The sequence below is a fragment of the Selaginella moellendorffii genome, unplaced genomic scaffold, assembly GCF_000143415.4.
Source record: "Selaginella moellendorffii unplaced genomic scaffold, v1.0 SELMOscaffold_1, whole genome shotgun sequence".
In the NCBI taxonomy this organism is placed as follows: Eukaryota; Viridiplantae; Streptophyta; class Lycopodiopsida; order Selaginellales; family Selaginellaceae; genus Selaginella; species Selaginella moellendorffii.
In genome coordinates this window covers 5,692,092-5,718,605 of record NW_003314262.1, presented here as the reverse complement: position 1 = coordinate 5,718,605, position 26,514 = coordinate 5,692,092, and the positions used below count along the sequence as shown (strand labels likewise).

General features: G+C 46.6%; 8 protein-coding genes across 11 annotated transcripts; 3 read left to right on the top strand and 5 right to left on the bottom strand.

Annotated features, from left to right (window-relative positions):
- Positions 1-57: 57 nt before the first annotated feature.
- On the bottom strand, positions 58-2,709 carry LOC9629109 (catalase-3). 4 transcript variants are annotated; one of them, XR_002992876.1, is made up of 10 exons: positions 2,562-2,709; positions 2,393-2,489; positions 2,033-2,310; positions 1,177-1,953; positions 974-1,063; positions 838-905; positions 563-656; positions 392-468; positions 221-280; positions 58-161 (listed from the first exon to the last, which is right to left on the bottom strand). XR_002992876.1 is itself a non-coding variant. In XM_024679373.1 (9 exons), exons 1-8 carry the CDS (start codon positions 2,574-2,576, stop codon positions 409-411), a joined length of 1,479 nt encoding a protein of 492 aa, XP_024535141.1. In that variant the 5' UTR covers positions 2,577-2,709; the 3' UTR covers positions 64-280; positions 392-408. The 4 variants fall into 4 exon arrangements, 3 of the variants coding, with proteins under 3 accessions (XP_024535141.1, XP_024535129.1, XP_024535135.1); XM_024679373.1 differs by having other exon boundaries at positions 64-280; XM_024679361.1 differs by lacking the exons at positions 58-161; positions 221-280 and having other exon boundaries at positions 287-468; positions 2,562-2,583; positions 2,636-2,709.
- Positions 2,710-2,801: 92 nt separating this feature from the next.
- Positions 2,802-4,974, bottom strand: LOC9629108 (WD repeat-containing protein 76). Its single transcript, XM_002961732.2, has 5 exons — positions 4,792-4,974; positions 3,747-4,311; positions 3,256-3,650; positions 3,099-3,197; positions 2,802-3,044 (listed from the first exon to the last, which is right to left on the bottom strand). Exons 1-5 carry the CDS (start codon positions 4,911-4,913, stop codon positions 2,834-2,836), a joined length of 1,392 nt encoding a protein of 463 aa, XP_002961778.2. The 5' UTR covers positions 4,914-4,974; the 3' UTR covers positions 2,802-2,833.
- On the top strand, positions 4,971-6,180 carry LOC112347847 (clavaminate synthase-like protein At3g21360). The gene is made up of 3 exons (XM_024679394.1): positions 4,971-5,392; positions 5,456-5,676; positions 5,754-6,180. Exons 1-3 carry the CDS (start codon positions 5,000-5,002, stop codon positions 6,118-6,120), a joined length of 981 nt encoding a protein of 326 aa, XP_024535162.1. The 5' UTR covers positions 4,971-4,999; the 3' UTR covers positions 6,121-6,180.
- A 15-nt stretch (positions 6,181-6,195) lies between these two features.
- LOC112347849 (clavaminate synthase-like protein At3g21360) lies at positions 6,196-7,459 on the bottom strand. Its single transcript, XM_024679399.1, has 3 exons — positions 6,973-7,459; positions 6,663-6,895; positions 6,196-6,603 (listed from the first exon to the last, which is right to left on the bottom strand). Exons 1-3 carry the CDS (start codon positions 7,342-7,344, stop codon positions 6,237-6,239), a joined length of 972 nt encoding a protein of 323 aa, XP_024535167.1. The 5' UTR covers positions 7,345-7,459; the 3' UTR covers positions 6,196-6,236.
- Positions 7,460-16,294: 8,835 nt separating this feature from the next.
- Positions 16,295-18,985, bottom strand: LOC112348635 (pentatricopeptide repeat-containing protein At3g09040, mitochondrial-like). The gene has a single exon (XM_024681529.1). It carries the CDS (start codon positions 18,983-18,985, stop codon positions 16,295-16,297), a length of 2,691 nt encoding a protein of 896 aa, XP_024537297.1.
- Positions 18,986-19,118: 133 nt separating this feature from the next.
- On the top strand, positions 19,119-22,085 carry LOC112348631 (pentatricopeptide repeat-containing protein At4g02750-like). Its single transcript, XM_024681522.1, has 4 exons — positions 19,119-21,012; positions 21,163-21,218; positions 21,433-21,639; positions 21,801-22,085. The coding sequence occupies exons 1-4, from the start codon at positions 19,119-19,121 to the stop codon at positions 22,083-22,085; spliced, it is 2,442 nt and encodes an 813-aa protein (XP_024537290.1).
- Positions 22,017-23,423, top strand: LOC112350782 (clavaminate synthase-like protein At3g21360). The gene is made up of 3 exons (XM_024687594.1): positions 22,017-22,635; positions 22,690-22,922; positions 22,993-23,423. The coding sequence occupies exons 1-3, from the start codon at positions 22,264-22,266 to the stop codon at positions 23,357-23,359; spliced, it is 972 nt and encodes a 323-aa protein (XP_024543362.1). The 5' UTR covers positions 22,017-22,263; the 3' UTR covers positions 23,360-23,423.
- Positions 23,424-24,490: 1,067 nt separating this feature from the next.
- Positions 24,491-26,458, bottom strand: LOC112348629 (pentatricopeptide repeat-containing protein At4g02750-like). Its single transcript, XM_024681515.1, has one exon. The coding sequence runs from the start codon at positions 26,456-26,458 to the stop codon at positions 24,491-24,493; it is 1,968 nt and encodes a 655-aa protein (XP_024537283.1).
- Between the last annotated feature and the right edge of the window lie 56 nt (positions 26,459-26,514).

The window sequence follows — 26,514 nt, the reverse complement described above, 5'->3', positions numbered from 1 at the left end:
AGTGTTTTTTTTATCACCACTGGTTGCGCGTACGAGCACAGCATAGTTTGGTAGAGATTGATCTTCACAAACATTTTTTTAGATTTGTTGCAACACATCTTTCCGGCACACAGGAATCAACATCTGATTTGATTCCACAAAGAAAGGTGGCTCATCAGTCCCTGACCAAGAAGGAAAAAAAGGAAGAAAACGTTCAAAGCTTTCACACTCTTAAACATACTTTGCGTTCTCTCTTGTGGCTGGCTGCTGGGACGCAATTCAATCGCCTTGACTTGGAAGCCTTTTGGAAAAAAAAGCTAGGAAAGATTAAAAATGTATCATATCACAAGAGACAACAGCGCGAGCTACTTGCACGAAAAGGAAAGAAAAACTGGAAACAAAAGCCACAAACCTCCAACCCAGGCTGAATCACATGTTGGATTTGGACTGAAGTTGAGCCGCGATTCGCTGGCCGAGGGACTTATCGCACTGCACGCGTTAAGCAGAAAGACAATTAGCATGCCGTCCACTATCGAGACGGTCGAAGGATAAAAAAGAAAGGATAAGAAAACAAGCTACGTACCTGGGACCAATACGAAATCCACACACTGCGTATTTCATGAGTAACGCGTGAATCGGATAGAGCGTCCACCCAATTCTCAATGAACCTCTCTTGCCTGCCAAGCAAAGACAGTCAGTGTAACACAAAAGTTAGGAAACTTTGCTTTGCACGACCACCAGATCCTCAAGCGAGTGAGAGAGAGAAAGAGAGAGAAAGAGCGAGAGAAGGAAGGAAAAAAAAAAGAAAAATGGAAGAAAAACATGGGCAGAAGTTTTTGCACGACATTGCTCGCTCACCTGTCAGCTGGCCATGATCTGTACCTCACGCCAGGTTGTGCGAAATTGTTCTCTTTTTCCAGCATCACCTGTGCACGCACCGGTCAAGACTTTGAAGCTGGCATCCAGGCTTAAACAAGCCAAAGCTTTTCTCTACCTTTTCTCGGCGGCCACTCACAGGACGTGAGGGAATCGGGACTTGCTCGGCGTGGCGAACTGCGTCGAATCGTGATGGAAAATAGTTCACCTGTGTTTGACAGTTCACGACGAGTGGTTAGAAAAATCAAAAGACAGAACGAGTACAAATCATTAAAAAAAGCTCAAACAAAGAAAAAACTGGAGAACATTCCACCACCATACCTCCTCATCCCTGTGCATGAAGTTCATAAAGCCTTCGTGATGATTATTGTGATGTGCGCACTTGGGTGCATTTGCAGGCAGCATGAGATAGTTCGGTCCAAGTCGGTGCCGCTGCGTGTCGGCGTATGAGAAGATTCTAGTCTGGAGCATCTTGTCGTCGGTATAGTAGACGCCAGGGACGATGAGCGCCGGACAAAACGCAAGCTGCTCGTTCTCCGCGAAGAAGTTGTCAATGTTTTTGTTGAGCACCATGCGGCCAACCGGTTGGAGCGGGAACATTTCCTCCGGCCAAGTCTTCGTAACGTCGAGCGGATCAAAGTCGAACATCTCCTCGTTGGAGGGGTTCATAGTCTGAATGAACAGCTTCCACTCTGGATAGTTTCCGGCCGCGATGGAGTCGTAGAGATCCTTGGTTGCATGGCTGTGATTAGAGCCGCCGACGACCACAGCCTCTTGCTTGCTCAGATACTTTAGTCCGCAAGTTGGCTTCCAGTGGAACTTGACATACGTACACTTGCCGGCGCGATTGACCAGAGTGAACGTGTGTACCCCGAAGCCTTCCATGTGACGGTAATTGAGAGGAATTCCGTGGTCGTCGAAGAGAAAAGTAAACATGTGACAGCTCTCCGGATGATGCGAGAAGTGGTCCATAATGCGCCAAGGCTCTTGAACATGCGTCTTTGGGTTTGGCTTGAGAGCGTGGATCATGTCAGGGAACTTGATGCCATCACGTACGAAGAACACGGGAATGTTGTTTCCAACCAGATCGAAGTTTCCCTGCTCGCAAACAAAGCGAAAAAAGTCAAAGATGGAATTTCGTGTCCAACTTAGCAACATCACCAGATAGTTTACTCACCTCCCGCGTGTAGAATTTGACGGCAAAGCCTCTGGGATCACGGAGTGTCTCGGGGCTTCCACGTTCGTGAATGACGGTGGAGAACCTCACAATCAGCGGTGTCTGGACTCCAGGTGCACGCAGGAAATCCGCGCAGGTGAGGTTTGAGATGTCGTGGGTGACTTCAAAGTAACCCTTTGCACTTGCTCCACGCGCATGGACGACGCGCTCGGGAATGCGTTCCCTGTCAAACTGAGCAAGCTTCTCGATCAAGTGATAATCTTCCAGCAGAATAGGCCCTGATAAAACACCATGTGAGAGATCGTTGAGAAAAAAAAAATTAAACGCTTACAAGAAAGAAAGAACACTATCATAACGTACCTCGTGACCCAACTGTCAAAGAGGAATTGTTGTTCCAGACGGGAGTGCCAGAGTTTGTGGTGAAAAAAGAAGAATTGAAAGCGCTTGATGGAGTGTGCTGGAAAGACGAAGAAGATTAGAGCACTAAACGTGGGGGGAAAAAAAAAGAAAAAAAAAGGAGAACTAATACCTTGTAAGGATCCATAGCTTTGCTATCAAGAAAATAAAGAAGGAATCATCAAGAACAGCTAAACGGACATGTACCTCAAGGAAAGAAAGCGAAGCCTCCACACTGCCAAGCCAAGGAACCCTCAAAAAATTATACTTATGTCCCGGCTCTCCACGTGTTGCCTCCGGAGTCGAGTTTTCCCATTTGGGACCCTGCCATCCTTCTCCTTATCTGATTAAGTTGGCTGAGCGAGAAAAAATGTAAAAAAAGGAGTCAGTGTTGATTGAACACGATTAACTTCTCCACAGAAAGATTTTGCCACCGGCAGTGCCACCGGCCAGAACTCCAGGTAAAAGAGGATGCCGTGCCAGTCTCGAAGGTATGGAAGTCATTTCCTCGCTTCGAAGCGATGCAACCAGTTTGTTCTCGCGAGTGGATATCACATCGATGGCTCTGCTCATGTTTGCAATGTAGACGTAGTTGTCACTCCAGCTCCAAATTGCCCTGCAACGCAATTTAAATCCGCATTTCGAGATTTTTACTCAAAAGGTTTCCCACCTGAACGTCGCAATCCAGCGGTTTGTCTGATTGTTGTGGCTGATCATGACGGGATCGTCATTGTGCTTTCCACTCCAGAGGCCTACGTGATCGTCATAACTGCGGGGATCGAGTAACTCAGCCATAAAGGCAACTTTAAAACGTTTTGAGTATTTACCTGGTCGAAGCCAGTTGATCTCCCGATGGTGAGAAGTATGCCGAGTGCACGGCTTTTCCGTGGGTCATGGTTGCCAGGTTCCTCTTTGTGACGCGGACGTCCCACAGGGAGACTGTTCCATCTCCGGAACTTGTAGCAACCTGGTGAGGCCGCTGCGGCGTAGAGTCTATGGAGTGAATGCGTCTCTCGTGCAGCTTCCAGTGTGACGCTACCGTGGAGCTTCTTGCATCCACTAGTTTCATATCTCCTTCGTAGTCACCAATGGAAATAACGTGCGTGCTCTCTGCGAGATAGCTCATGGCACTTAAGGACTCGTCAGATAAAAACACTCTGCTGAAAGCCGCTTTGTCAATGTCCATGAGGAGGACAGAACCATCACAGCTGCAAGTCGCAATCTACAAAGGCAAAGGCGCTGTTAGAAAAAAAAAGGGGGGGGGGGGGGGGGGGGGGGGGGGGGAGGGGGGAGTAAAATAATGTATTCCATAACTCACCTGTGTAAAGCTCGCAGGTGCGCTTGCTATTGCTGTAACAGGTATCCTGTGAGGCCGATAAATGTGGACAACACTTTCGTCACTCTCCTCGTTGTAATCAGCATCCCAGAGGCCGATATTTCCCGCTCTGTCCCCGGCAGCCACCACCAGCTTTGAACTCAGAGGAAGGAGAATCAGGCTGAGAATTTTCTCCGGCACAATCCTCACGACGTCCTTCTCAGCGAGTTTCAAAGATAGCGGCTCAAAGTCGTCCTTTGGTCGCTGGTCCTCCGAGTTTACCAAACACTCGCCTTTTACTGCCTCGCCAATGCGAGCACGCACTGAATCATCTGAGAGCTCGTCGTTGACACGAACGTCAGAGAAGGAAACAGGCTTCTCCCAGTTAAGTTTGTCAAGCTTCTCTGGCTCTGGCACCACTTTGGCATCGGAAAGTTCGTCCTTGAGAGGCCCGACCTCTGGAGAGATTCCTCGAGTACGCAGTGACCTCCGAATTACAAGCGGCTGTTCATCTCTGGGCCTCTTCTTCTCAGATTTATACCCTTTGGGTTTTCTCTTTTGCTGCTCCCTGGAAACAGCATGCGTCGAGTGAATATAGAATCAAACAAGAAAAAAAATCCTGTCTTTTGGAAGAAAATCTTAAACAAACAACACAAATGCGGCAGACAAGCAAGAAAATGCTCGTGGAGTGAATATGGAATCAAAAAAGAAGAAATCCTCTTTTTTACTTTAGCTATCTTTTGGAAACAAAAAATGAAATCTCAAACGAACAACACAAATGCGGCAGAAGAGATCAAAGCACAAGGATTCAAGAAAATGCTCCCCATGCGTCGCGTGAATATAGAATCCAAAAAGAAAATATCCTTTTTTTTGCTTTCGCTATCTTTTGGAAACAAAAGAATGAAACTCTCAAACAAACAACACAAATGCCGCAGAAAAGACCAAAGCACAAGGATTCAAGAAAACCACGCGACAGCATTGCGATCGCTGAAGGAAAATTTCTAAATCTCCACTCATCGGCTAGAGAACTAGGGTAAGACGAAAGAACCTGATTGGAATCTGGAGAAACTTGGCCGCCTCATGGATCCCCAGCTCCGCGAGCTTCTCGGCGTTCCTCGCCATGTTCTCGGCCCTCTTGCGCGCATAGTCGGACATTCTTGGATCAGCCATAGCCACCGCCGCTAGGGCTCAAGAAGCAATTTAAACTTGGCGCCAAACTTCCCGCCAATGAAAACGCTCCATTTGTGTGGCCCTAAATGATGGCTCACCCGCTATCGTCAGCGATGTGCTTGCAATCATATCTTCCTTTCCAGAAGGAGCTCGACAATGGATCGCCATTTCCACTGGTTCTAACGCCGGCGAATGGATCGCCCAAGGGCGCTGGAGCTCTCGCCAGCGCCCTGCGAATCCAGGAGCAGCGATCGCAGCTGGAGGAGTGGCTGATCAGGAGCGGCGCGATTTTGCTGCGAGGATTCGACGTAGGGACGGGGCAGGAGTTTGATTCGATCATCGATGCCCTGGGATGGGAGGAGTACAACTACTTGGAGCTCGGTGGACTGGCCAATCGAAAGAGGGTCCATGGAAAGGTTCTCACCGCCAATGATCTTCCCCTGGATTGGTACGTTGGTTACCACAACGAGGCAGCCTACGTAAGCTAGTTCATCTCTTTGTTTGTTCTTGGATCTCAAATAGCGCTTTGTTTGTGTTCTTAGCTCACGAAATTCCCTTCAAAGCTTGCATTTTTCGCTGCGAAGCCTCCGGAGCCTGGGACTGGAGGAGCCACTCCGATCGTTCCAGGGTACGTCGTGTACAAGCGAGTTCTTGAGAGAAAACACTTGGCCGAGCAACTTCTCGACAAAGGCCCTGTTGTAACTCGCTCCTATCTCAGCGACAAAGCTTTGAGAACCCAGGGCAGGCAAACCGTCGAGACCAGGCAAGCAAATTCTTTCTCAACTTTCCACAAGATTGCGATACTTTAATGCCCTGCGAGGTCTGACTTTCTTGTTCTAGAGCCATGAAGCAGAACATGACTCTAACTTGGCTCCCCGAAGGCGGCGCGATTCTCGAGAGCAAGCCCTTGCAGCCATTGTTTAAAAAAGATAGTGCTGGAAGGATGGCGATCTTCACCAGCATCGGATCGTACGTAGAGTTCCGCAAGATGAAGGAGGACTTTCCGAAGATGACGATCAGGTTTGAGGATGGAACGGTGCTCCCTGATGAAACCGCCGACGAACTGGTGGAGATAATGCTCGAGGAAGAGGTGGCGTTTCCATGGGAGAAAGGTGACATTCTTCTGGTGGACAACTCTGCTGTTCTACACTCGAGGCAGAAATGCACGTCTGAGGAGCGAGAAATTCTTGTTGCTCTTGTTCAATAAGTGGCATAAGTCGTTTGAAAAGAATTTAAGAAAATCAAGAGCAGTGCACCATACCTTACATTTTGTTTGCACGTCTTTTCAGAAAAGTTAAAACCTTTCGACTCAAACGAGTAAGATTATTGAGCAAGAGAAACAAGAATTTCTCGCTCCTTAGACGTGCTTTTCTGCCTCGAGTGTAACACAGCAGAATTGTCCACCAGAAGAATGTCACCTTTCTCCCATGGAAACGCCACCTCTTCCTCCAGCATTATCTCCGCGAGTTCTTCGCCAGCTTGATCTTCGAGCAGCGTTCCATCTTCAAACTCAAGCGCTGTTCTTGGCGAATCCTTATGCGTCTTGCGAAACTCCACGAAAAACCCAAGGCTCGAGAAATATGCCATCCTTCCAGCAGTATCCTTTCGGAACAAGGGACCCAGTAGTTTGCTGTCGAGAATCATTCCTCCGTCGGGAAGCCAGGTTAAAACCAATTGCTTTTTCACGGCGCTGGATCATCGAGAGAAGAGTTTTGAGCCCAAAAAACTCGAAGAAAGGAAGTTTCTTACTTGGTCTCGGCGGATTGCTTGTCCTCGGCTGAAAGTCGCGACTTCCAGGCGTTCTCGTCTAGAAACGCGCGGTAAACAACACGGCCTTTGTCGAGAAGTTGCTTTGCTAGATGGGTTTTCTCAAGAACTCGCTTGTAAACGACGTGACCTGGGACAATTGGAGTGGCACCCCCAGTTCCAGGCTCTGGAGCTTTCTCCGCAAAAAATGCGATCTTTGCCGGTGGTTTCTCGAGCTAGAACACGAAGAGGAAACAAAGAAATAGAAAGCGAATCGCTCTAGAAAAAAGAGAAAAGAACGAGTAAAACTTACATAAGCTGCCTCGTTGTGGTAGCCAATGTTATATTGACGTGGTAAGTCATTGGAGGTGAAAACTTTCCCAAACATTTGCTTTCGATTGGTCGATCCACCCATCTCCAAGTAAGGGTACTCCTCCCATCCCAGCGCATCGATAATGGAGTCAAGCTCCTGCGCTGTCCATACCTCGAATCCTCGCAGCAAAATCGCGCCACTCTTGGTTAGCCACTCCTCCAGCCGCAATCGCTGCTCCTCAATTCGCAGCGCGCTGGCGAGCGCTCCCGAGTCCTTGAGAGAACCGTTGGCCGGAACAAGGACCAGCGGGAATGGAGATCCATCCTCGAGCTTCTTCTGGAAAGAGAGGGATATTTGTGAGAAGGAAGCCATGATCGAGCGTTTCTTAAAACGCACGAGATCACAACCACTATACCACTATTGATTCAAAAAATTCATTATCAGAGGGAGTGCATGATTCTGGCCATGGATGGCCACAGATCTGATGAGAAAGGAACGCACCAACAACAGCATACCTAACAATATCTTTAACATTGATTTTAAACACGTGCAGAATAAACTGTTGTCCAAATGTAATTCTTCTAGAAAAGTTATTCTTTCTTCGTGCAAGGAGCTGTAGGGATTGCCGCAGAAAGTTGGATTGTCAGTCAGCATAACATTCAATCTGCATCAGGAAAGATTAAAAACTTTAGCTAATTTGAAATTTAAATATTATATAAGTCATACTACGATATATTGGTTTCCAGAAGTGAGACTGAATGTTACACTAAATAATTTTGTCATTTGTGATTAATATCCTCTTGGTTGTGATGTAACACCACCACCACTACAATTTGGTTCGACTCCTCACCAGTGCCACTGCATCATTCAACTGATTCGTACGACCGTAGAGATTAACCATGCACGAGTAGTGCTAAATGCATGGAGAAACACTGAAGAAATGCTTCCCTTTGTCTATCAGTCCAGCATGGCTGCAAGCGCTCACGATCGATGAAGATGGAACGCTGCTCGAAGATCAAGCTGCGGACGAACTCGTGGAGATAATGCTCACGGAAGAGGTGGCGTTTTCATGGGAGAAAGGTGTGGTGGACAACTCTGCTGTGTTCTCGTCCAGGCACTTCATGATATGAATCCTCCATGTATGGTGAAAAAAGCTTTTAGTTAGACAAAGCTTTCTTGTAGTTAGTAAAAGGAAATTAACTCGTTTCTAACTATACATAAATCACATAAAACTACTAACTAGTGGGACAAAAGGACAGGGCACTTATCCTGGCCATCAAAACCGATATTCGTTGCAGTAGTGTCACCAAACTGTGGAAGAACCATAGTCAATCCACACAAAACCCTGGCATCCATTGTACCCTGACTAATCCCCCACGATAACCAGTGAGCACGGGCGTGGATTGCCGCAGAGAGTGGCACACTCCCAGATCCAATGTCTGCCCTCAGCTGCTCCAAGTGTTCCATTGGAAGACTCGTCTCATTCACCATGACGCTCCGCTTCACAGGCACAACACCGTTCTTTGGGAGCACAAAGCTATGAAAGTCAAACTGCTGGCCTGTAAGATCCACCCCGCGGTAACTAACGCCCACGTCGAATTCTGTGAACTTGACCTTTATCACGTTCTCGAAGTTGCGGTGCTTGGAGTTCAGGCACTGGAACTGGAAGTCGAGCTTGGATAAGAGACCCGACGTGGTGTTCGAAGGGAGCTTGATGTACGAGACCTTCACGTCCTGGAACTCGCACCATGGCTCGTGGAGATGGACGCGCCATGCGAGCCATGAGATCACGAAGACACCCGCTACAAACAATAACACAACGCCCAAGGCGAGACAAGCCCCTATCGTTTCCGCCAGCGGACCCAGCCAGGCCCTCTTCCATCGATTCATCTACCTTGATTAGGGTTTTGGACGAAGTTTAGACTTATATAGAAGTGTTTACAGTCTGAGATAGACAGGCTGACCAATCACTTGCATGGCTATTCCCATACTGTGGGAGAACCATGCTCAAGTCGCAAACAAGCTTGGCCTCCGTCGTACCCTGATTGTAACCATTCGACATCCAGTGAGCACGAACGTGAATCGCTGCCGAGAGTGGGACTTTTCCCGATCCGACATCCGCCTCGAATTCTCCCACTGGAAGATTAGTCGTGTTCACCTGAATGCTCTGCTTCACAACGCCGTTCTTGGGAAGCACAAAAGTGTGGAAGAAGAACTCTTCGCCGGCGAGATGCACTTGGAATTCAGGCACTGGAACTGGAAGTCGAGCTTGGACATCAGTCCCTGACTGGAGTTTGAAGGGAGCCTGATGTACAACACCTTCACGGCACCATGGCTCTTGCAAACTCGTGTACCAACTCACCCCAAGGCAAGCCCACTGCACAACGCCCAAGAAGACACATGTACCATCTATGATAGAAGATTAGCAAAGTTGACGAAGAGCTAAAAATTTTGATATTTAGACTTGTGATGCTCCCCCGCCATTTTGCACGCGATGACGATCGTCGTCCACACGAACTTGTCTGCTTTCCCGCAAGGCAAGCTCCACGCAAGCGCAATGGTGTGATCCAGCTCGTACGCGTGGCACAGGAGATCCACAAGGCAAGTCCAGTGCTCAATCTGTGGAGACACCTCATACTTGGTTTGCATTGTCTAGAGTTTGAGCGTTTGGACGAAGAGCTTCCACCGTTCTCATCCACGAGAACTCCTCCAGAGCTTGCCCAGCCTCGCCGTTCTCTGCGTACCCAAAGATGAGGGCCATCCATGACACCACCAATCACTGCTGCTGAAGATCTCGCAGGAGTTCTCCATGCTTCCACACTTTGCATACATGTCCACCAGCGTGCTCGCGACATAGCTCTTTGACTCGTGGCCAAGTTCCACAGCCTTGATGTGAATTGGCTTCCCGATCTTCACTGATAATTAAGTCTCTAAGATATCATTGTCTATAACTTTGATAATATCCATCTATTGATCTTTGACTTTGGGCCAGTATAGGCAGACTAGCTTCGGCACTTCATGTGCATGGTGAAATCTCCAGTCATGGGGTAGCTACTGTCGACTGGTCACATCACCTACCTCTCTGTCGATGTTCCTTATTCTGTTGAAAGGGCATGACTGTGTAAATAACTCTAACTACCTATTTATAGTAGTCTATGTAAACTTTACTGACGGGTTTGGTTTCTTTGCTCATGAGGGTTGGGGCCTCTAGCTTTTCTCTCTATGTCCTTGCGGGTAAGGGCATATCACACTTTTGTAAGTTGAATGATACCCAGAGCAGCAAGGGTGGCTAACGTTTCCTTGTCAGCGACGGCCAGAAGGTGTCTGAGCTAGTAGCGCATCCGCGTTAGACAAAGAGGTTGCCTCCTAACTCATTTAAGTCCATGCATTTCTCACATAGTGTGATCACTATGAACTTTTTCTGGAGTTGTTTCCTTGGCAGTGGTTTAGACTCGAGTATGCATCGACGGGACGTTGATTTTCCCTAGGGGGAGAGTGTCGTGAATGTGACTTCGGGTATTAAAAGATACTTGTCGGCCATTCCTTACAGACACTCTTTTCTTACTGCCATGACGGCAGGAGGTTGGTACTGCTGGTTTCCATCATTAGCCCCTCTTGTCCAAGTGTTAGTAAACTGGGCTTAGCATCTGTACTTAGCCAGATGGACATAAGGTAGGAACTCCTATGTGTTTCTAGTTAAGCATTCTTAGCCTAGCTTTTAGTTCTTTTTTGCTCTGTTTTGCATTGGTTTAGCAAGAACCCTCACATATTGAGACTAATCCCTCAATATCGCCGGATGATAGCTTACTATGTCTACCAAACACCTTTGTTATTATGCCCTTTGTGCTAGTTTCATTTCGGTCCCAAATGTTATTTATGGAAAGTGTCTAGATTTTCTCATTTGGCATATCTAAAGATCGGCTTGAACATAATGGTGTTCATCCCATGTCCAAATTTGCAATCTAAGGCCATTCCATATTTAGTAAGTTTTGAGTTTGTCCCAGAGACTAACTCTTGATACTATGGGAGGTTTACTATGGGATAGTCTAGCTCCCGCTTGCGTGCCTGTCCTTGTTTTGCATTCGGCTTGGGTCTAAGCCCAAGTTCCATTCCATGCTAGCTAGTGGAGTACCCATATCCTCGCGTTAAGCCATTCCATTCCATGCTAGCTAGTGGAGTACCCATATCTTCACGTTAAGCCACTGGTATGCCGAAATAATGTCTGACTCTATTTGGCTCCATTTTGCATGTTAGTCCTAGCATTAGGATGTTGGTTGCTCTAGCACTGTTCTAAGTCGCTCCGGGCTCCTGTCCCTTCGTTCCTTGGGCTGTATGCTCAGGAGTCGTTTCGTGCTCCATTGCCATTGCTCTTTGGGCTCCATGCTTGGGAGTTTGGCACTGTTCCTTCATTCAGTGACCCAAGGCCTTGAACCTCGTTCCACACTATAAGCTCCTAAGTTTGGACTTCCCGGGAGGTCACCCAGCCCAGTACTATTCAAACCCAAGGACGCTTAACCCCAAATATCCCAAGACCCACCACGCTTTCCTGCAAGTTCACACCCTCATGAACGGAAGCTGAGAGCCGCAGCTCTCCCGAGAGCCCCGCTCTCTTGACACCCTACCCCTCGGGTCGAGCCCAGCGAGAGCAAACTGGACCAGCCAGATGTCAATCAACATGTGGTGCGATTCCCTTAGCCAACCAACAGAGTCGGACCCGAGACCTCTTTGATACCAAATATAAGCTCCTAAGTTTGGACTTCCCAGGAGGTCACCCAACCCAGTACTATTCAAACCCAAGGACGCTTAACCCCAAATATCCTAAGACCCTTAACCGATTGGAAAAGGAAGTGCACTCTTATTCATGGGCCCTTTCCCTCTATATTTGAACCCCTATGGATCATCTCTTAAGTCGTTCCCTTTGGTTGCTTACACACACCATTGTCCTTTGGACACGTGGCATATGACACGTGGCATGTGTCACATGGCATAAAGAGGGTTTAGGTTCCGCTTCATGGTGTTATTCTATGGTAAATCATTATAGGATAAAGGGTCAAAACCACGTGCGCTACAATTAAGTGTCATTGGGTTTGAATAGTACTGGGTTGGATGACCTCTTAGGAAGTCCAAATTTAGGAGTTTACAGTAGAATTTAAATGCTCTTATATAAATAAAAAAGACAAAAAAAAAAAAACCAAGAGAAAAAAAAATTCACAACTCCAAGTCTAAAGAAAAAAGTTTGGATACCTACAAAGTATGTATGAGAATTTAATAAAATAAATGACTTTGAGCATTCCCTTTTGGAGCTGGGATTGGGCAATGCTTGTGCTAGCGGTGAGTTCTTCCTTCGATGGTCGTTTCAAAGATCCAACTTTTATTGGTAAAGACCCCATTATAGCGTCTCTGGCAATATTGAAATTGGTGGAACTTTTATCGAAACTCTATAATGCTCACTTGAAAAATTACTAGGCTCTCTTTTACTAGATCTTGCTACGGATCAACAAGAAAAGTGGAGAAAATTCAATTGCAAGCTCTATGAGTATGTTAACACAGGAAAAAATCTAGGCTTTTGCAAACAAATGGGCAATGGTAGTGCTACTCTTCTAGTTTGGACAATATTTGCTTATTTCTTCTTCGAGACTTGGAACTTTCATTACCAACCTCCAAAATATTTAAAACAAGGACTTAAAGCTTGCATGGAAGTGAAATATACTCCTAATCCATGGAAGTAGATCAAGTTCAATACTTTTTGCAAGCTTCACTTAGTCTTTCTTTTCATTTTGCAAATGCATTCCATATCTAAACATCAATCTAGAGATGAACTACTGGCTAGTTGAAGTTTGATGGTTGGTTGATTTGTGATGATTCACATTATATTTAACTTTCTAGGTTGCTGGATCCAGCCAATGGCAGTCGTCTGATAGGGGGTAACTGTAAAAGGGTTATTTCTTTAACCATATCTTAGCAAATATTTGTGTTAATGTTTGCTTTCAGCCAATGGGAGGCGGCCAATTGCCTATTGCAACACATGTCACATACAAAGTGCTTACTGGCATTGACACTCAACTTTTTGCTATGGAAACCCTCTAAAATCAAGAGGGTAAGTTTTAAGGTTTAGTGGAGAGTGTTTGCAATGATAGTAGGTTTAACTATTGACAGCTTCATATTGTGATTCAAGATCATATTTGATCTCTTTCCCTCGATTTCAAGTTTTGTGAGTGATGGCACATGATCTTGCCAATCCCTAGCAATGGTGCCTCACATTCATTGCAAATGCACAACTTCCTGCACAACACCCTTTTTTTCTCGTTGTGGCTGTTGATCTATTGCCTATTTTGGGAATTTGTGACGCCACTAGAGCCGCTGTTGTAAATGAATTTTCTTGTAGTGAGATTGCATTTTCTCAAACTTCTTATCAGGTCACTAATGATGGAAAGATTTTGAGAGAGTCACTGAGATGGTAGATATGTTTTTTTTTCTCTCTTCTTCATTTTTATTCCATTTTGTTTTGTTTATTTGGATTCAAGGCAAAGCTGTTTCGATAATATAGTGGTGTGATGCCTCTAGCAACATATCTAAACCACAACAAGCAATCAATAAAGTAAGCTATTCTCCTTTCAATGGAAGTTTGAGAGTTTTTATATGTTCTTTAGGTGGTGGCACAAGCTCTAGAGAATGCAAAAGTGAATAAGTCAAAATTTGCAATAGTAACTATGACAATTAGTCTTAGCTTGAGTTTATGCTTGGATAATAACATTCTTTGTGATATTTCTTAGGCTTATTGTTGTGCCCAATGCTGGGAGGATTATGTTAGGCATCACATTGAAGAATTGCTTGGCATGGCATGTAGTTTCTTGGCACCAGAGGAGGGGCCAGCTCACATACTTCTCATTGTGGCAGATCTGCATAGTCATCAGGATGGTAAGATTTTTACTTTCTTTACCAAGTGAATTCATGGATGTAGAGAAGGATATTGGGTAGTGGCCAAACTCTAATAGTAGGTTTTATCTCTTGCTAATTGTGTTGCCATAGTGATGGAAGTGTGGTATTAAAAGATTTTGGGTTATAATACACAATGCTCTTGCTAATTTAACCAATGACAAGTTGTACCTATGAGGTGATAGATTATGTATGTCTTTGGTGGCATCACCATATCAAAATCCAAAACTGGCAAAAATTTGAATTCTGTTTAATGGGTTACCTCAAAAGAGTGATTTTTTTATGTGAATAACTTTATTTTTAATGATTTATAAATAAAATAATCCTTATTCTGTTTTATAAATTATTATAATCTTTGAATATTTTAGGTCAAAATTAACTTTTATAATTTAGTTTAACAGTATTTACAAAAATAATAAGAAATTTATATTTTGTAGAGATAGCCTGTCTAAATATCACTAAAACATATAAAACCTAAAACCATGTGATGGTATATCAAATGTGAGTTGACTTAGTTTTATCAATGTGTAACAAAGTTTCAAGTGTTAATAGAAAAATATGATAATAAATTTAACAATAAGAGTATATATTATATTTTTATATGTAGCCTTAGCTATTTACAATCTAACTCATTATCCAAAAAACTAAAATAATATATGCCAGTATTTTATTAAAAATTAATATTTTAAATTCTTTTTCCTAACTGCAATATAGTTTATTAGTACATAATACTATGGAATATAAGATTTGAATTTATAGTTTTTATAACATATATATTTAAAAAAGTATTATCTTCTTGACTGGATCTAGGTAGTAATACTTAAAAACTTATTGTTTTATATTCTAAGTAATTAAATTTACATATAACATATTATTAATAATAGAAAATTCATTTTTAATTTTTTCTGGGTTAGATATTTTTAAAATATATTCGTATTTCCAAATAATAATTTTTATGTAATAATTTTATTAATGAATATTTATTCTTATTTAAGGAATATATTTTGTTCTAAATATTTATATTATCAATATTATTTTGGTACTATTCCAATTTAGTTTTTAATATATGCTAACTGTGCAGCATATGCTAGGTAATATCTAGTACCATGAGCAAGTGAGTACCACTACATATCACATGATTTGGTTCGAATAGCATGTTCCTCACCAGTGCCACTGCATCATTCAACTGATTCGTACGACCGTATGCACGAGTAGTGCTAAACCTCGAGTATAACACAGCAGAATTACCCACCAGAAGAATGTCACCTTTCTCCCATGGAAACGCCACCTTTTCCTCCTGCATAGAGAAACACTGAAGAAATGCTTCCCTTTGTCGATCAGTCCAGCATGGCTGCAAGCGCTCAGGATCAATGAAGATGGAACGCTGCTCGAAGATCAAGCTGCGGATGAACTCGTGGAGATAATGCTCACGGAAGAGGTGGCGTTTTCATGGGAGAGACAACTCTGCTGTGTTACACTCGAGGCAGAAATGCTCGTCCAGGCAATCCTCCATGTATAAATATTTCTTCGTGTGATTTACAAAAAAAGCTTATAGTTAGACAAAGCGTTCTTGTAGTTAGTAAAAGGAAATTAACTCGTTTCTAGCTATACTGGATAAATCACATAAAACTAATAACTAGTAAGACAAAAGGACAGGGCACTTATCCTGGCCATCAAAACCGATATTTGTTGCGGTAGTGTCACCAAACTGTGGAAGAACCATAGTCAATCCACACAAAACCCTGGCATCCATGGTACCCTGACTAATCCCCCAGGAAGCACGGGCATGGATTGCCGCAGAGAGTGGCACACTCCCAGATCCAATGTCTGCCCTCAGCTGCTCCAAGTGTTCCATTGGAAGACTCGTCTCATTCACCATGACGCTCCGCTTCACAGGCACAACACCGTTCTTTGGGAGCACAAAGCTATGAAAGTCAAACTGCTGGCCTGTAAGATCCACCCCGCGGTAACTAACGCCCACGTCGAATTCTGTGAACTTGACCTTTATCACGTTCTCGAAGTTGCGGTGCTTGGAGTTCAGGCACTGGAACTGGAAGTCGAGCTTGGATAAGAGACCCGACGTGGTGTTCGAAGGGAGCTTGATGTACGAGACCTTCACGTCCTGGAACTCGCACCATGGCTCGTGGAGATGGACGCGCCATGCAAGCCATGAGATCACGAAGACACCTACTACAAACAATAGCACAACGCCCAAGGTGACACAAGCCCTTATCGTTTCCGCCAGCGGACCCTTCCGTCGATTCATCTACCTTGATTAGGGTTTTGGACGAAGTTAGCCTTATATTGTTTACAGTCCACTTAAGGAACCTCCTGGAAAGATAGACAGGCTAGAAGATTAGGGTTCTTGGACAAAGTTGACGAAGAGCTAAAAATTTTGATATTTAGACTTGTGATGCTTCCCCGCCATTTTGCACGCGTTAACGATCGTCGTCCACACGAACTCGTCTGCTTTCCCGCAAGGCAAGCTCCGCGCGAGCGCAATGGCGTGATCCAGCTCGTACGCGCGGCACAGGAGATCCACAAGGCAAGTCCAGTGCTCGATCTGTGGAGACACCCCATACTTGGTTTGCATTGCCTGGAAGAACTCCATTCCCTTGGCGACGAGCCCGGCGTGGCTGCAAGCCGTGAGGAGGCACACAAACGTAGCGCCGACGGGTGGAATCCCGCGGCCCAGCATCTCCCCAAAGAGATCAAACGCCATCTTCCAATCGCCCACTCGGCTAAACCCCGCGATGACCGTGTTCCATGCCACCGAGTCGGGAAACTCGGTCGAGTCGAGCACACGCTGCGCCGCCGCGAGATCTCCACACTTGGAGTACATGTCCATGAGGCAGTTCGCGAGGATGCTCTCGCAATCGTGTCCAAATCGGCAGGCTTCGGCGTGGACGGCTCGTCCCAGCTCCAGAGCCACAGCGCTACTGCACGCGCTGAGCGCGGTCGCTAGAGTTTGAGCGTTTGGACGAAGAGCTTCCACCGTTCTCATCCGCGAGAACTCCTCCAGAGCTTGCGCGGCCTCGCCGTTCTCCGCGTACCCAAAGATGAGGGCCGTCCATGACACCACCGATCGCTGCTGCTGCTGACTCCGGTAGAAGATCTCGTGGGAGTTCTCCATGCTTCCACACTTTGCGTACATGTCCACCAGCGTGCTCGCGACGTAGCTGTTTGATTCGTGGCCGAGTTCCACAGCCTTGATGTGAATCGCCTTCCCGATCTCCAGAGACTTAGTCTTGACGAGCTTGCCTTCCAAAACTCGGCCTTCTTCTCTTGCTGCCAGGCCAGTGCAAGCCTTGAGCGCTGCTACGATGGCTTGCGCGTCGGGAACACAGCACTGCTCCATCGAGAAGAACAAATCCAGCGCAAACTCTGCGTCCCCGTTTTCGGTGGATCCTAGTATCATACTCGTCCAAGTCACTGCTGTTGAGGATCCCATCGCCTGGAAGACGAGCCATGCACGTACCGGAGTGCCGCACTTCATGTAAAAATCTATCAGCGTGTTCCCGACTAGAGTTCCACTCTCGAATCCACGCTGCGTAGCTTGCGAGTGGACAGACTTTCCTTTCGAAAGTGACGATGCTTTGATCTTCCTTCCTTCTGGACATACCTCCTTCAGAGCCAGATTTATGCAAGCTTTCAGCACCGCGACAAACGTAAGTTCTTCTGTAGTGCTGTGTTCGTTGTCTCGAAGCAAGCCAGCGAATAAGTTTAGAGCCCGTTCTTCGTCATCGTTCTCTGCGTAGCCGAGAAGAAGTACGTTCCAAGTCACTAGAGTTTGAGTCCCCGGAAACCTGTCGAAAACTCTCTTGGCATCAACCATGCTGCCACATCTCGCAAAAGCATTCACCAGCGCGCTCGAGATGTAAACATCTCGATCGAATCCCTGTTTTTCACATTCGCAGTCGATGGCCCTGGCCTTTTCGAGTGACAAAACTTTACCGAGCTTGTCATCGACGTCGTCTCTGGTTGCCAAGTTCGCACAAGCTTTCAGAGCTGCCAAGAAAGTCACAGCGTCGGGTGGCGGTATCATGCGTTCGAAGAGTTCCAGAGCCTGTTCTTCCAGTCCATTTTCTACGTAGGCTCGTACCATAGCGTTCCAAACACCTGTGTGACTTGATCCCCCCCGAAAAACTTCCTTCGCATCCTCGACGCTCCCACACCTAGCGTAGAAACTCACCAACGCGCTCGCAACGTAAGTGTCCGATCCAAAACCGGAGTTCGCTGCTCGTTCGTGGATAGCCTTCCCCTGTGCCAAAGCCACCACCTTAACAATCCTTCCATCGACCAGCAAATCTCCTTGTTCCTTCGCAGCTAGACTCGTCCAAGCTTTCAGAGCAGCGCAAAACGTCACCCCGTTTGGTTCACAGTCCATGCGGCCGAAAAGCTCCAGTGCCACCTCTGGTTGATTCTCCGCGTATCCATTCATCAAAACATTCCAGCAAACCAGCAGCCGAGTACTAGTCTCCATCCTGTCAAAAATCCGCCGAGCATCAAGCAAACTTCCACACTGTGCGTACATACTCACCAAGTTGGAAGCCACGAGAATGTTTGTGTCGAGACCGCTGCTAGCAGCTTGCGAGTGGACAGCCCTCCCTTTGATCAACCCCAGCTTCGATCGAGCACCAGCATTCCTTCGAGACTTTCCCAGCTTGGCGCAGGCCTTCAATCCGGCAACAAAGGTGAAAGCGTCGGGAAGCAGCCCCTCAAGCCTCATTCCTACAAAGAGCTCCAGCGCGAGTTCTTCCTCTCCGTTGGTAGCATAGCCCAGTAGCAACACATTCCACGAAACCACCGTGTGATAAGCCATCGCTTCGAAGAGCCTGCTCGCGTTGGCCATGGCGCCACACTGCGCGTACATGTTGATGAGCGTATTCGCGACGTATACGTCCGATTCCTGGCCCCTCTCGATCGCATCCGCGTGGAGCTTCTTCCCCTTGCCAAGATTCTTGGAGCTCCCACACGATTTCAGCCCCGCAAGAAGAGCCGATTTGAAGGAGCTCCTTTCTTCCTTGGAAATCTCGGGACTGCGAAGAACAGCAGCCTGTTTAGAAGAGCTATCCATGCCCGATGCCAGAGCTAGATCCAAGATTCTAAGCAGCTAGATCGCAATGCGGCGATGGCGCGGTAGCCATCGCCGCTCCTTCCCTCCAAGAACCCTAAAATATTGGAGAAGAAAATACCAAGGAAATGTTAATATGGATCGCAGCCTCTCTTTGGAGCTTCTCCAGTCATGCAAAAGTCTGTTGATCGCAAGGAGAATCGATGCAAACATCCGGGAATCTCTTCGTCCGGACGACACCTTCTTACAAAACAAGCTCGTGGAGATGTACGGAAGGTGTGCGAGCGTGAGCGACGCCGTACGGGCTTTCGAGTCCGTGAATCCAAAGAACACATTCACCTGGGTGACTATGATCTCGGTATATTCCCGCAATGGGAATCTAGCGGATGCCAAGCGCCTGTTTGATTCCATGCCGGAAGAGCATCGAGGGATTCTCTCCTGGAATGCGATGCTTTCGGCATATACCAAGGACGGGAATCACGTCAAGGCCAGAGAGATCTTTGACAGGATGCCGGAGTGGGATCTGGTCTCGCAAACTTCCATGCTAACGGCATATGCCCAATGCGGGCATATTGACAAGGCAAAGGACCTCTTTGAGAATATGCTCTTCAAGAACCAGGTGGCGTGGTGCGCCATGTTGACTACGTGCCTCCGTGCAAGTGATTATAAACTAGCAGAATATTTTTTTGAGAATATGCCAAGGTGGGATTCGGTCTGCTGCACGGCAATGCTGACGGCATATGCCCAAACAGGGCATATGTGCGAATCTCTACGAGTGTTTAACGGGATGCTTGAGAGGGATTTGGTGACGTGGAATGTGCTGTTGTCGTCGTATGCCCACGTAGGAAACGTGGAAGCGTCGGAGCATCTCTTCTATCACATTCCGCAGAGGAGCCACGTGACGTGGAATTCTATGCTAGCAGCATATGCCTGCTCTGGGCACTTGGAGGAGGCCAAGAGAGTCTTTGAAAGCATGCCAGAGTGGGAGCTAATGACGTGGAATTCTATGCTGGCGGCGTTGCTCCGTGGAGGTCTTTCCACACAAGCGTGGAGGCTTTTTAGAAGCATGCCTCAACGAAACCAAGTTTCTTGGAACACAATGCTGGCTGCCGAGGCCCAGAAGCTAGATCACTTGGAAGAATGTCGAGCTCTCTTCAATTCCATGCCAGAGCACGACACAATCTCTTGGAACTCCGTGTTGTCAGCGTGTGTTTTAAACGGGTGTTTAGAGCTTGTCAAGAGTCTCTTCGCAAACATGCCATGTAGAGATCAAATGTCATGGAACATAGTTTTAGAGGCAGTTTCTCAAAGCGGGAGATTGAGTGAATTAGAGACGCTTTTCAGCAATATGCCGCAGTGGGATAGTGTGTCATGGAACACACGACTTGCAGCAAACGCCGTAAGTGGGCATCCTGAGGAAACGAAGAGCATCTTTGACAACATGCCTTGTCAAGACCAAATTTCTTGGAACAGCCTCTTGACCGCCTATGCCAAGTTTGGAGACATTGAAAGTGCGGAGAAACTTTTCTTTAAACTTATGAAGGAACGGGATGTTATCTCCTGTAACATTATGATCTATGCATATGCTCAAAATGGTTTGTTTGAGAAAGCCAAGCAGATAAATCGATGTATGCTCCAAGGGAATCAGATTTCTTTTAACTCTATAATTTCTGTGTATGCTTTGGAATGCAATGTTGATGGAGCAAGGAGCGTTTTTGATACGATGCCCGAAAAAGACTTGGTATCCTGGACAGCCATGCTTGTCGCATATGCCCACAATGGGCATGTGGAGGAAGCCGAGAGGATATTTTGGAATATGAATACCCAGCGGAACCAGGTTTTGTGGAATGCCTTTCTATCAGCATACGCTCAGAATGGTCAAGTCTCGAAAGCAAAGAAAGTTTTTGACACAATGCCAACCCAAAACATGGTTTCTTGGTCAGCAATTCTGAGTGCTTATGCCTGTAGTGCTAGATTCAGGGAAACATTCCATGTATTTGAGATGTTTCCACTGTATTACAATGCAGATGGTACATGCTTTGTGCCTGCTCTTGTTGCTTGCAATCATGTTTCTTCCTTAGATAGAGTCAGATGCTATTTCTTGTCTATGGGTGTTGATTATGGGCTGGTTCCAACAAAGCAACACTTTTGCTGTGTGATTTATACCTTGGGAAGAACAGGCCACATCAGAGCTGCTGAAGAACTTCTGGAGACCATGCCATACGTACCAGAAAGTGTTGATTTCAAGTGTTTTATCTCTTCATGTGTTTATTACCAAAAGAAACAAGGAAACTTTTGTAACATTAAGCTCATGGATGCATCAAGCTATATCTTGGCATCAAAGAGCTCATGTCTTTCCAATTCGATGGTAGACATCGAAACTTTTATCTGATAGAGGAGATTGACATTGACTTTGTGAATCCTCAAACTGAGCTCACCCCTGTCTTCAGACCGGCGGAGCTCGCTTGCCACGTTCGGCTCGCTTACTTCCTGCTGCTCCAAGTCCACACCCGGCCTCAGCTTGTACGAAAGATGGCGTAGCTTTTCCGGCATTTGCCGCTTGGGCTGCCAGCACTCTTTGTCCCGTTTGGAATGTGGAACGGAGACAATCATGCTGGTGGAATAAGCGGCGCCGCTGTCCATTAGGTTTAATCATGGTGACCTCTTGCTTGTCAAGGAGTAAGTCTCACCAGCAATTGGATCCTCATCTTGGTTTTCCAATACTAGTGTAGCGATCTTCCCAACGTTGCACTCGCTGGCAAGCTCATGCTGCAAGAGAGAATCTATGGATTGAGTTTCCATTTTGCGGCGTACGCAGAGAGTAGTGCGTTCCATGAGACTTGATCGTGCTCGGGCAAGGAATCAACAATTAGCTTGGCCTCTTCCACATGCCTGTTTTGGGCATGTCAAACATATTCCAGGTTTCCCCGCAGAGAAAATGCGGCAATCATGGCCGTCCACAAGACGTGATTCTGGCAAGGCCGTATGCCCGTACTGGCTTTATCCCGAAAGCACGAGCTTTCGTCGCGTATGCCCGTTTGAAGCTTTGACCGGATGGGCAATGAGTGGCTTGAAGCTGGCTGTTCGCCTCACCATGTCCTGAGGAGCAGAGGAAAGTAGCACTGCGAATTGCGAGCGAGTTGAGGCCGGGTGTGAACTTGGAGCATCTGCTGCTGAGCGAGCCGAACGTAACAAGCGAGTTCCGCCTGCTTGAGAACAGAGGTTGCGAGGACTCAAAAGTCAATAATGCTATAATACAACTAGAAAGTCGTGGCACAATCATGGCTTCCTTCTCGCAAGTATCCCTCCCTTTCCAGAAGAAGCTCGAGGATGGATCGCCATTCCCGCTGGTCCTCGCTCCCGCCCATGAATCTCCCAAGGACGCTGGAGCGCTCGCTGGCGCGCTGCGAATTGAGGAGCAGCGATCGCGGCTGGAGGAATGGCTAGTCAAGAGTGGCGCGGTTTTGCTGCGAGGATTTGAGGTATGGACAGCGCAGGAGCTTGACTCCATAATCGATGCGCTGGGGTGGGAGGAGTACCCTTACTTGGAGATGGGGGGAGGGGCTTATCGAAAGAAAGTCTTTGGAAAGGTTTTCACTGCCAATGATTTCCCGCTGGATTGGTACCTTGGCTACCACAACGAGGCAGCTTATGTAAGATCTTTCTTTCTTTTTTTCTACCATCTCCACTTTTTCTTCGTGTTCCAGCTTGAGAAACCACCGGCAAAGGTCATATTTTTTGCGGAGAAACCTCCAGACGCTGGAACTGGAGGAGCCACTCCGATTGTTCCAGGTCACGTCGTTTACAAGCGAATTCTTGAGAGAGATCACTTAGCAAAGCAACTTCTCGACAAAGGACGCATTGTTCACTGCTCTTTCTTAAGCGAGAACGCCTGGAAGTCACGACTTTCAGCCGGTGACAAGCAATCTGCCGAGATCAAGTAAGAAACGTCCTCTGTTCAAGTTTAATCCGTGGGGCTCACTCATCAAAGCTTTCTTTCGATGATACAGGGCCGCGGAAAAGAACATTGGTCTGACTTGGCTTCCGGACGGAGGAGTGTTTCTCGAGAGAAAACCAGTGGCTCCCTTGTTTAGAAAGGACACGGCTGGAAGGATGGCATTCTTCTCGGCCCTTGGTTTCTTCGTGGAGGTCCGCAAGAAGCACAAAGATTTGCCAGCAACAACGCTCAAATTTGAAGATGGAACGCTGCTCGAAGATCAAGCTGCCAATGAACTCGTGGAGATAATGCTTGAGGAAGAGGTGGCGTTTCCATGGGAGAAAGGTGACATCCTTTTAGTGGACAACTCTGCTGTTCTACACTCAAGGGAGAAATGCTTGTCCAGGGAGCGACAAATTCTTATTTCTCTTGCTTCATGAGTATCAATATTTCTTGGTGTAATTGGTCCTCTTGCTTCATGAATATAAATATTTATTGGTGTAATTGGTCTTTGAGTTGTTGATTCTTTCATAAAATGGTTAAACAATTCTAATTATTGTATCTATATAGGAATTTTTTATGACAAACTAATGGATTAAATCATGGGATAAAAGGAAAAATGTTTATTAAAAGATTTTTTAAAATATTTAATATTTAATTATGTAACCTTAAATAAATTTTTAATAATCTAGATAATTTCTTTTGGTTTTTATGTTTAAATCAAGTACCAAAATATAACATAAAGTAATTTAGTGATTTGGGATTTATTCCATACCTGAAGTCGAGCAGAAAATCAAAGAAATATCCTGAATTATTGAAAACATTTTTGAAGTCACATTCTTTTAACATTAAAATAAAATAATGTTAATATTAATATTTTTTAAAAAACCTTGTGCTTAAAAAAAAATATTAATTGTGAAATTTAAATTTAATAAATTATATATATAGCATTATATTTATTTGCAATTAAATATTTTGCAATATAAAACTATGATTTATTAGCTCCCTTTTGCATATCAGATTGCACGTTTTCTGCATTCTCATGGACATTTATTAATAGAAAAGTGTCAAATAACAAAGAAGCATGGAAATTCTTCATTATTTATTGAACTATTAGATCTTGTCTCAAGCAATGACTGACAGAGGGGAATTGAAGTGCTTGTCTTCCTAGCACTAGTTGTTCTCAAGCGCACAAGAGGGAATTCGTACCTTGCTCATGATTGACACATTGCTTCTCACTCTCCAGCCAGCACCTTCCAATGCTTGTGCTACCTTGTACTTTGTTACGTTGAAGTATTGCTTTGCAAAAGCATTGCTGCACTCGCATGGCTGCAGAGAAACAGTTCTAGGGTACTAATTCTGCACGCTTGCGACCTTGAAACAGCTGCTTTTTGGAGCAGCTGTTGTAGTAGTGGCGATGATTTTGCAGTTGTAATTGTTCGTGGTGGTGTTCCAGGCCAAGAAGCAAGCAAGTGAGACGCTCCATTTTGGCCTGGTTGATCACTACCCCGTCGAAGAAGCTGAAATTGGAAAAGGTTTATGGAGGAGTCTTATAGAAGAATGTACTCTGACTATAGCTTGGAGTAAATATTAGCTAGCTGCACAAATGCAGCTCCATGCTTTGGATTCTGGCCAACAACAAACCTAGTTGCATCAATGGCTTGCTTGAGCTCGTTCTTCCCGGGCCTCAAGCAACTCCTTAGAAAACAGATCCATTCATACTCATCAGGCACAAAAGGCATGTTTGTAATGAGGTCCTCACCATCTAAGAGTCTCCCAGACCTGCAAAGAACATCGATCAAGCAACAGTAGTGCTGCTTTGTAGCAGCAACCTTATAGTCCTGTCTCATGGACACGAAGCAATCCTTGGCGCTTGAAACATTCCCGTCGTGTGCGCAAGCGAGCAAGAAGGCCACGAAACAAGTCGAATCCGGAACCTCCACCACCCTCATCACATCAAACACATCAAACGCCTCCTTGGAATGCCCGTTCCGGGCATAAGTGGAGAGCATAGCCGCCCAAGTCATGGTGTTCCTCTTGGGCATTGTGTCAAAGACATGCCTGGCTTTGGAGATGTTTCCATTTTGCGCGTACGCAGACAGTAGCGCGTTCCATGACACTTGATCTTGCTCGGGCAAGGAATCAAACATCACCTTGGCCTCTTCCACATGCCCGTTTTGGGCATACGCTCCCAGCATGGCGGTCCAAAGCACGAGATCCAGCCGTTGAATCTGATCAAACATACATTTCGCCTCTTCCAGGTTTCCCCGCAGGGAAAACGCGGCAATCATGGCCGTCCACGAGACGTGATTCTGACACGGAATCGTGTCGAAGATCTCCCGAGCGGAGGCCGTATGCCCGTACTGGGCATATCCCGAAAGCATCAGCGTGCACGACACCATGTCGTGCTCTCTCATGCCATTCAGCACCATCCTGGCGTCTACTAGGCGGCCAGCGTGGACGAATCCAACCAGCATGGCGTTACACGACACTATATTCCGCTGTGGCATGTCATCAAACACGCGCTTTGCCTCGGTGACGTGTCCGGCGTGCGCGAAGGCCGACAGCATGGAGTTCCACGTCAGCATGTCTCTCTCGGGCATCCCGTGGAAGACACACTCGGCTTTCTCCAGATGCCCTGACGTGGCATACGCTGCCAGCATGGAGTTCCACGTCACTTGGTCGTGAAGAGGCATCGTGTCGAACATACGCTTGGCGTCGTCGCGTTGGCCGTTTTGCGAATACGCAGCTAGCATGGTATTCCAAGTTACATCGTTCCTTTCCGGTATCAAGTTGAAAGTCTTCTTGGCGTCGTGAAGATGCCCGTTTTGGGCATATGCCGCAAGCATTGCGTTCCAAGAAATCTGGTTTTGCAATGGCATCGATTCAAACACTCTCCTCGCTCCAAACACATCCCCGTTTTGTGCAAATGCCGAAAGCATTGCATTCCAAGAGATTAAATCCCGCTCTGGCATCGTTTCAAAGATCTCGCAAGCTTCATCCAGATGCCCAACTTGGGCATATGCAGAGAGGATGCAGTTCCAGGAGGCCTGGTTTTGCTGCGGCATCTGGTCGAAGATGGCTCGCGCGTCTCTGACTCGCCCGCCGTGCACAAACGCCGCCAGCATCGAGAACCACGAGACGAGATCCTTCCCCGGCAGCCGATCAAACACGAGCTTGGCCTCTCTTAATTGCCCCCGCTGGCCGAACGCCGAGAGGAGGAGGTTCCACGAGAAGCCATCGCGCTCGGGCATGGCGTCGAACACCTGCCGGGCATCGTCCAGGCGCCCGTTGGAGGCGTAGGCGCAGAGCATGGCGCCCCAGGAGAAGGTGTTCTTGGCGGGCATGGCGTCGAAGAGCCATCGCGCGCGCTGGGGGCTGCCGCACTTGCCATACGCCTCGATGAGCTTGTTGGCGAGGAAGACATCGCCCTGGAGCTCGCGGCGCGCGCGCTCGTGGATCTGGATCGCGTGAGAGAGGCTCGCGCAGCGCTGGATCGACTCGAGGCACCCGTTGCGGTCCGCAAACCCTGGTCCCATTCATCACTTCGTGTTGACTGGTGGATTTGACTGGGAGTTGACTCTTTCCGGCGGCA

Bases quoted from the DNA above. Each gene is read 5' to 3' on its own strand.
- LOC112350782 (XM_024687594.1), top strand. From the start codon at position 22,264: ATGGCTTCCTTCTCGCAAGTATCCCTCCCTTTCCAGAAGAAGCTCGAG. The intron at 22,636-22,689 runs GTAAGATCTTTC...TTCGTGTTCCAG, and splicing joins ACCACAACGAGGCAGCTTAT to CTTGAGAAACCACCGGCAAA. The intron at 22,923-22,992 runs GTAAGAAACGTC...TCGATGATACAG, and splicing joins AAGCAATCTGCCGAGATCAA to GGCCGCGGAAAAGAACATTG.
- LOC112347847 (XM_024679394.1), top strand. From the start codon at position 5,000: ATGATGGCTCACCCGCTATCGTCAGCGATGTGCTTGCAATCATATCTT. The intron at 5,393-5,455 runs GTAAGCTAGTTC...TTGTGTTCTTAG, and splicing joins ACCACAACGAGGCAGCCTAC to CTCACGAAATTCCCTTCAAA. The intron at 5,677-5,753 runs GCAAGCAAATTC...TTCTTGTTCTAG, and splicing joins AGGCAAACCGTCGAGACCAG to AGCCATGAAGCAGAACATGA.
- LOC9629109 (XM_024679373.1), bottom strand. The intron at 657-837 runs GTGAGCGAGCAA...TTTGCTTGGCAG, and splicing joins AGATCATGGCCAGCTGACAG to GCAAGAGAGGTTCATTGAGA. The intron at 469-562 runs GTACGTAGCTTG...TAACGCGTGCAG, and splicing joins GGATTTCGTATTGGTCCCAG to TGCGATAAGTCCCTCGGCCA.
- LOC112348631 (XM_024681522.1), top strand. From the start codon at position 19,119: ATGGATCGCAGCCTCTCTTTGGAGCTTCTCCAGTCATGCAAAAGTCTG. The intron at 21,219-21,432 runs GTTGATTTCAAG...CCCTGTCTTCAG, and splicing joins TGCCATACGTACCAGAAAGT to ACCGGCGGAGCTCGCTTGCC. The intron at 21,640-21,800 runs GTGACCTCTTGC...CGGCGTACGCAG, and splicing joins GTCCATTAGGTTTAATCATG to AGAGTAGTGCGTTCCATGAG.
- LOC112348635 (XM_024681529.1), bottom strand. From the start codon at position 18,985: ATGGATAGCTCTTCTAAACAGGCTGCTGTTCTTCGCAGTCCCGAGATT.
- LOC9629108 (XM_002961732.2), bottom strand. From the start codon at position 4,913: ATGGCTGATCCAAGAATGTCCGACTATGCGCGCAAGAGGGCCGAGAAC. The intron at 3,651-3,746 runs GTGAGTTATGGA...TTGCCTTTGTAG, and splicing joins CACCTGCGAGCTTTACACAG to ATTGCGACTTGCAGCTGTGA. The intron at 3,198-3,255 runs GTAAATACTCAA...CGATCCCCGCAG, and splicing joins GATCAACTGGCTTCGACCAG to TTATGACGATCACGTAGGCC.
- LOC112347849 (XM_024679399.1), bottom strand. From the start codon at position 7,344: ATGGCTTCCTTCTCACAAATATCCCTCTCTTTCCAGAAGAAGCTCGAG. The intron at 6,896-6,972 runs GTAAGTTTTACT...TTCGTGTTCTAG, and splicing joins ACCACAACGAGGCAGCTTAT to CTCGAGAAACCACCGGCAAA. The intron at 6,604-6,662 runs GTAAGAAACTTC...TCGATGATCCAG, and splicing joins AAGCAATCCGCCGAGACCAA to CGCCGTGAAAAAGCAATTGG.
- LOC112348629 (XM_024681515.1), bottom strand. From the start codon at position 26,458: ATGGGACCAGGGTTTGCGGACCGCAACGGGTGCCTCGAGTCGATCCAG.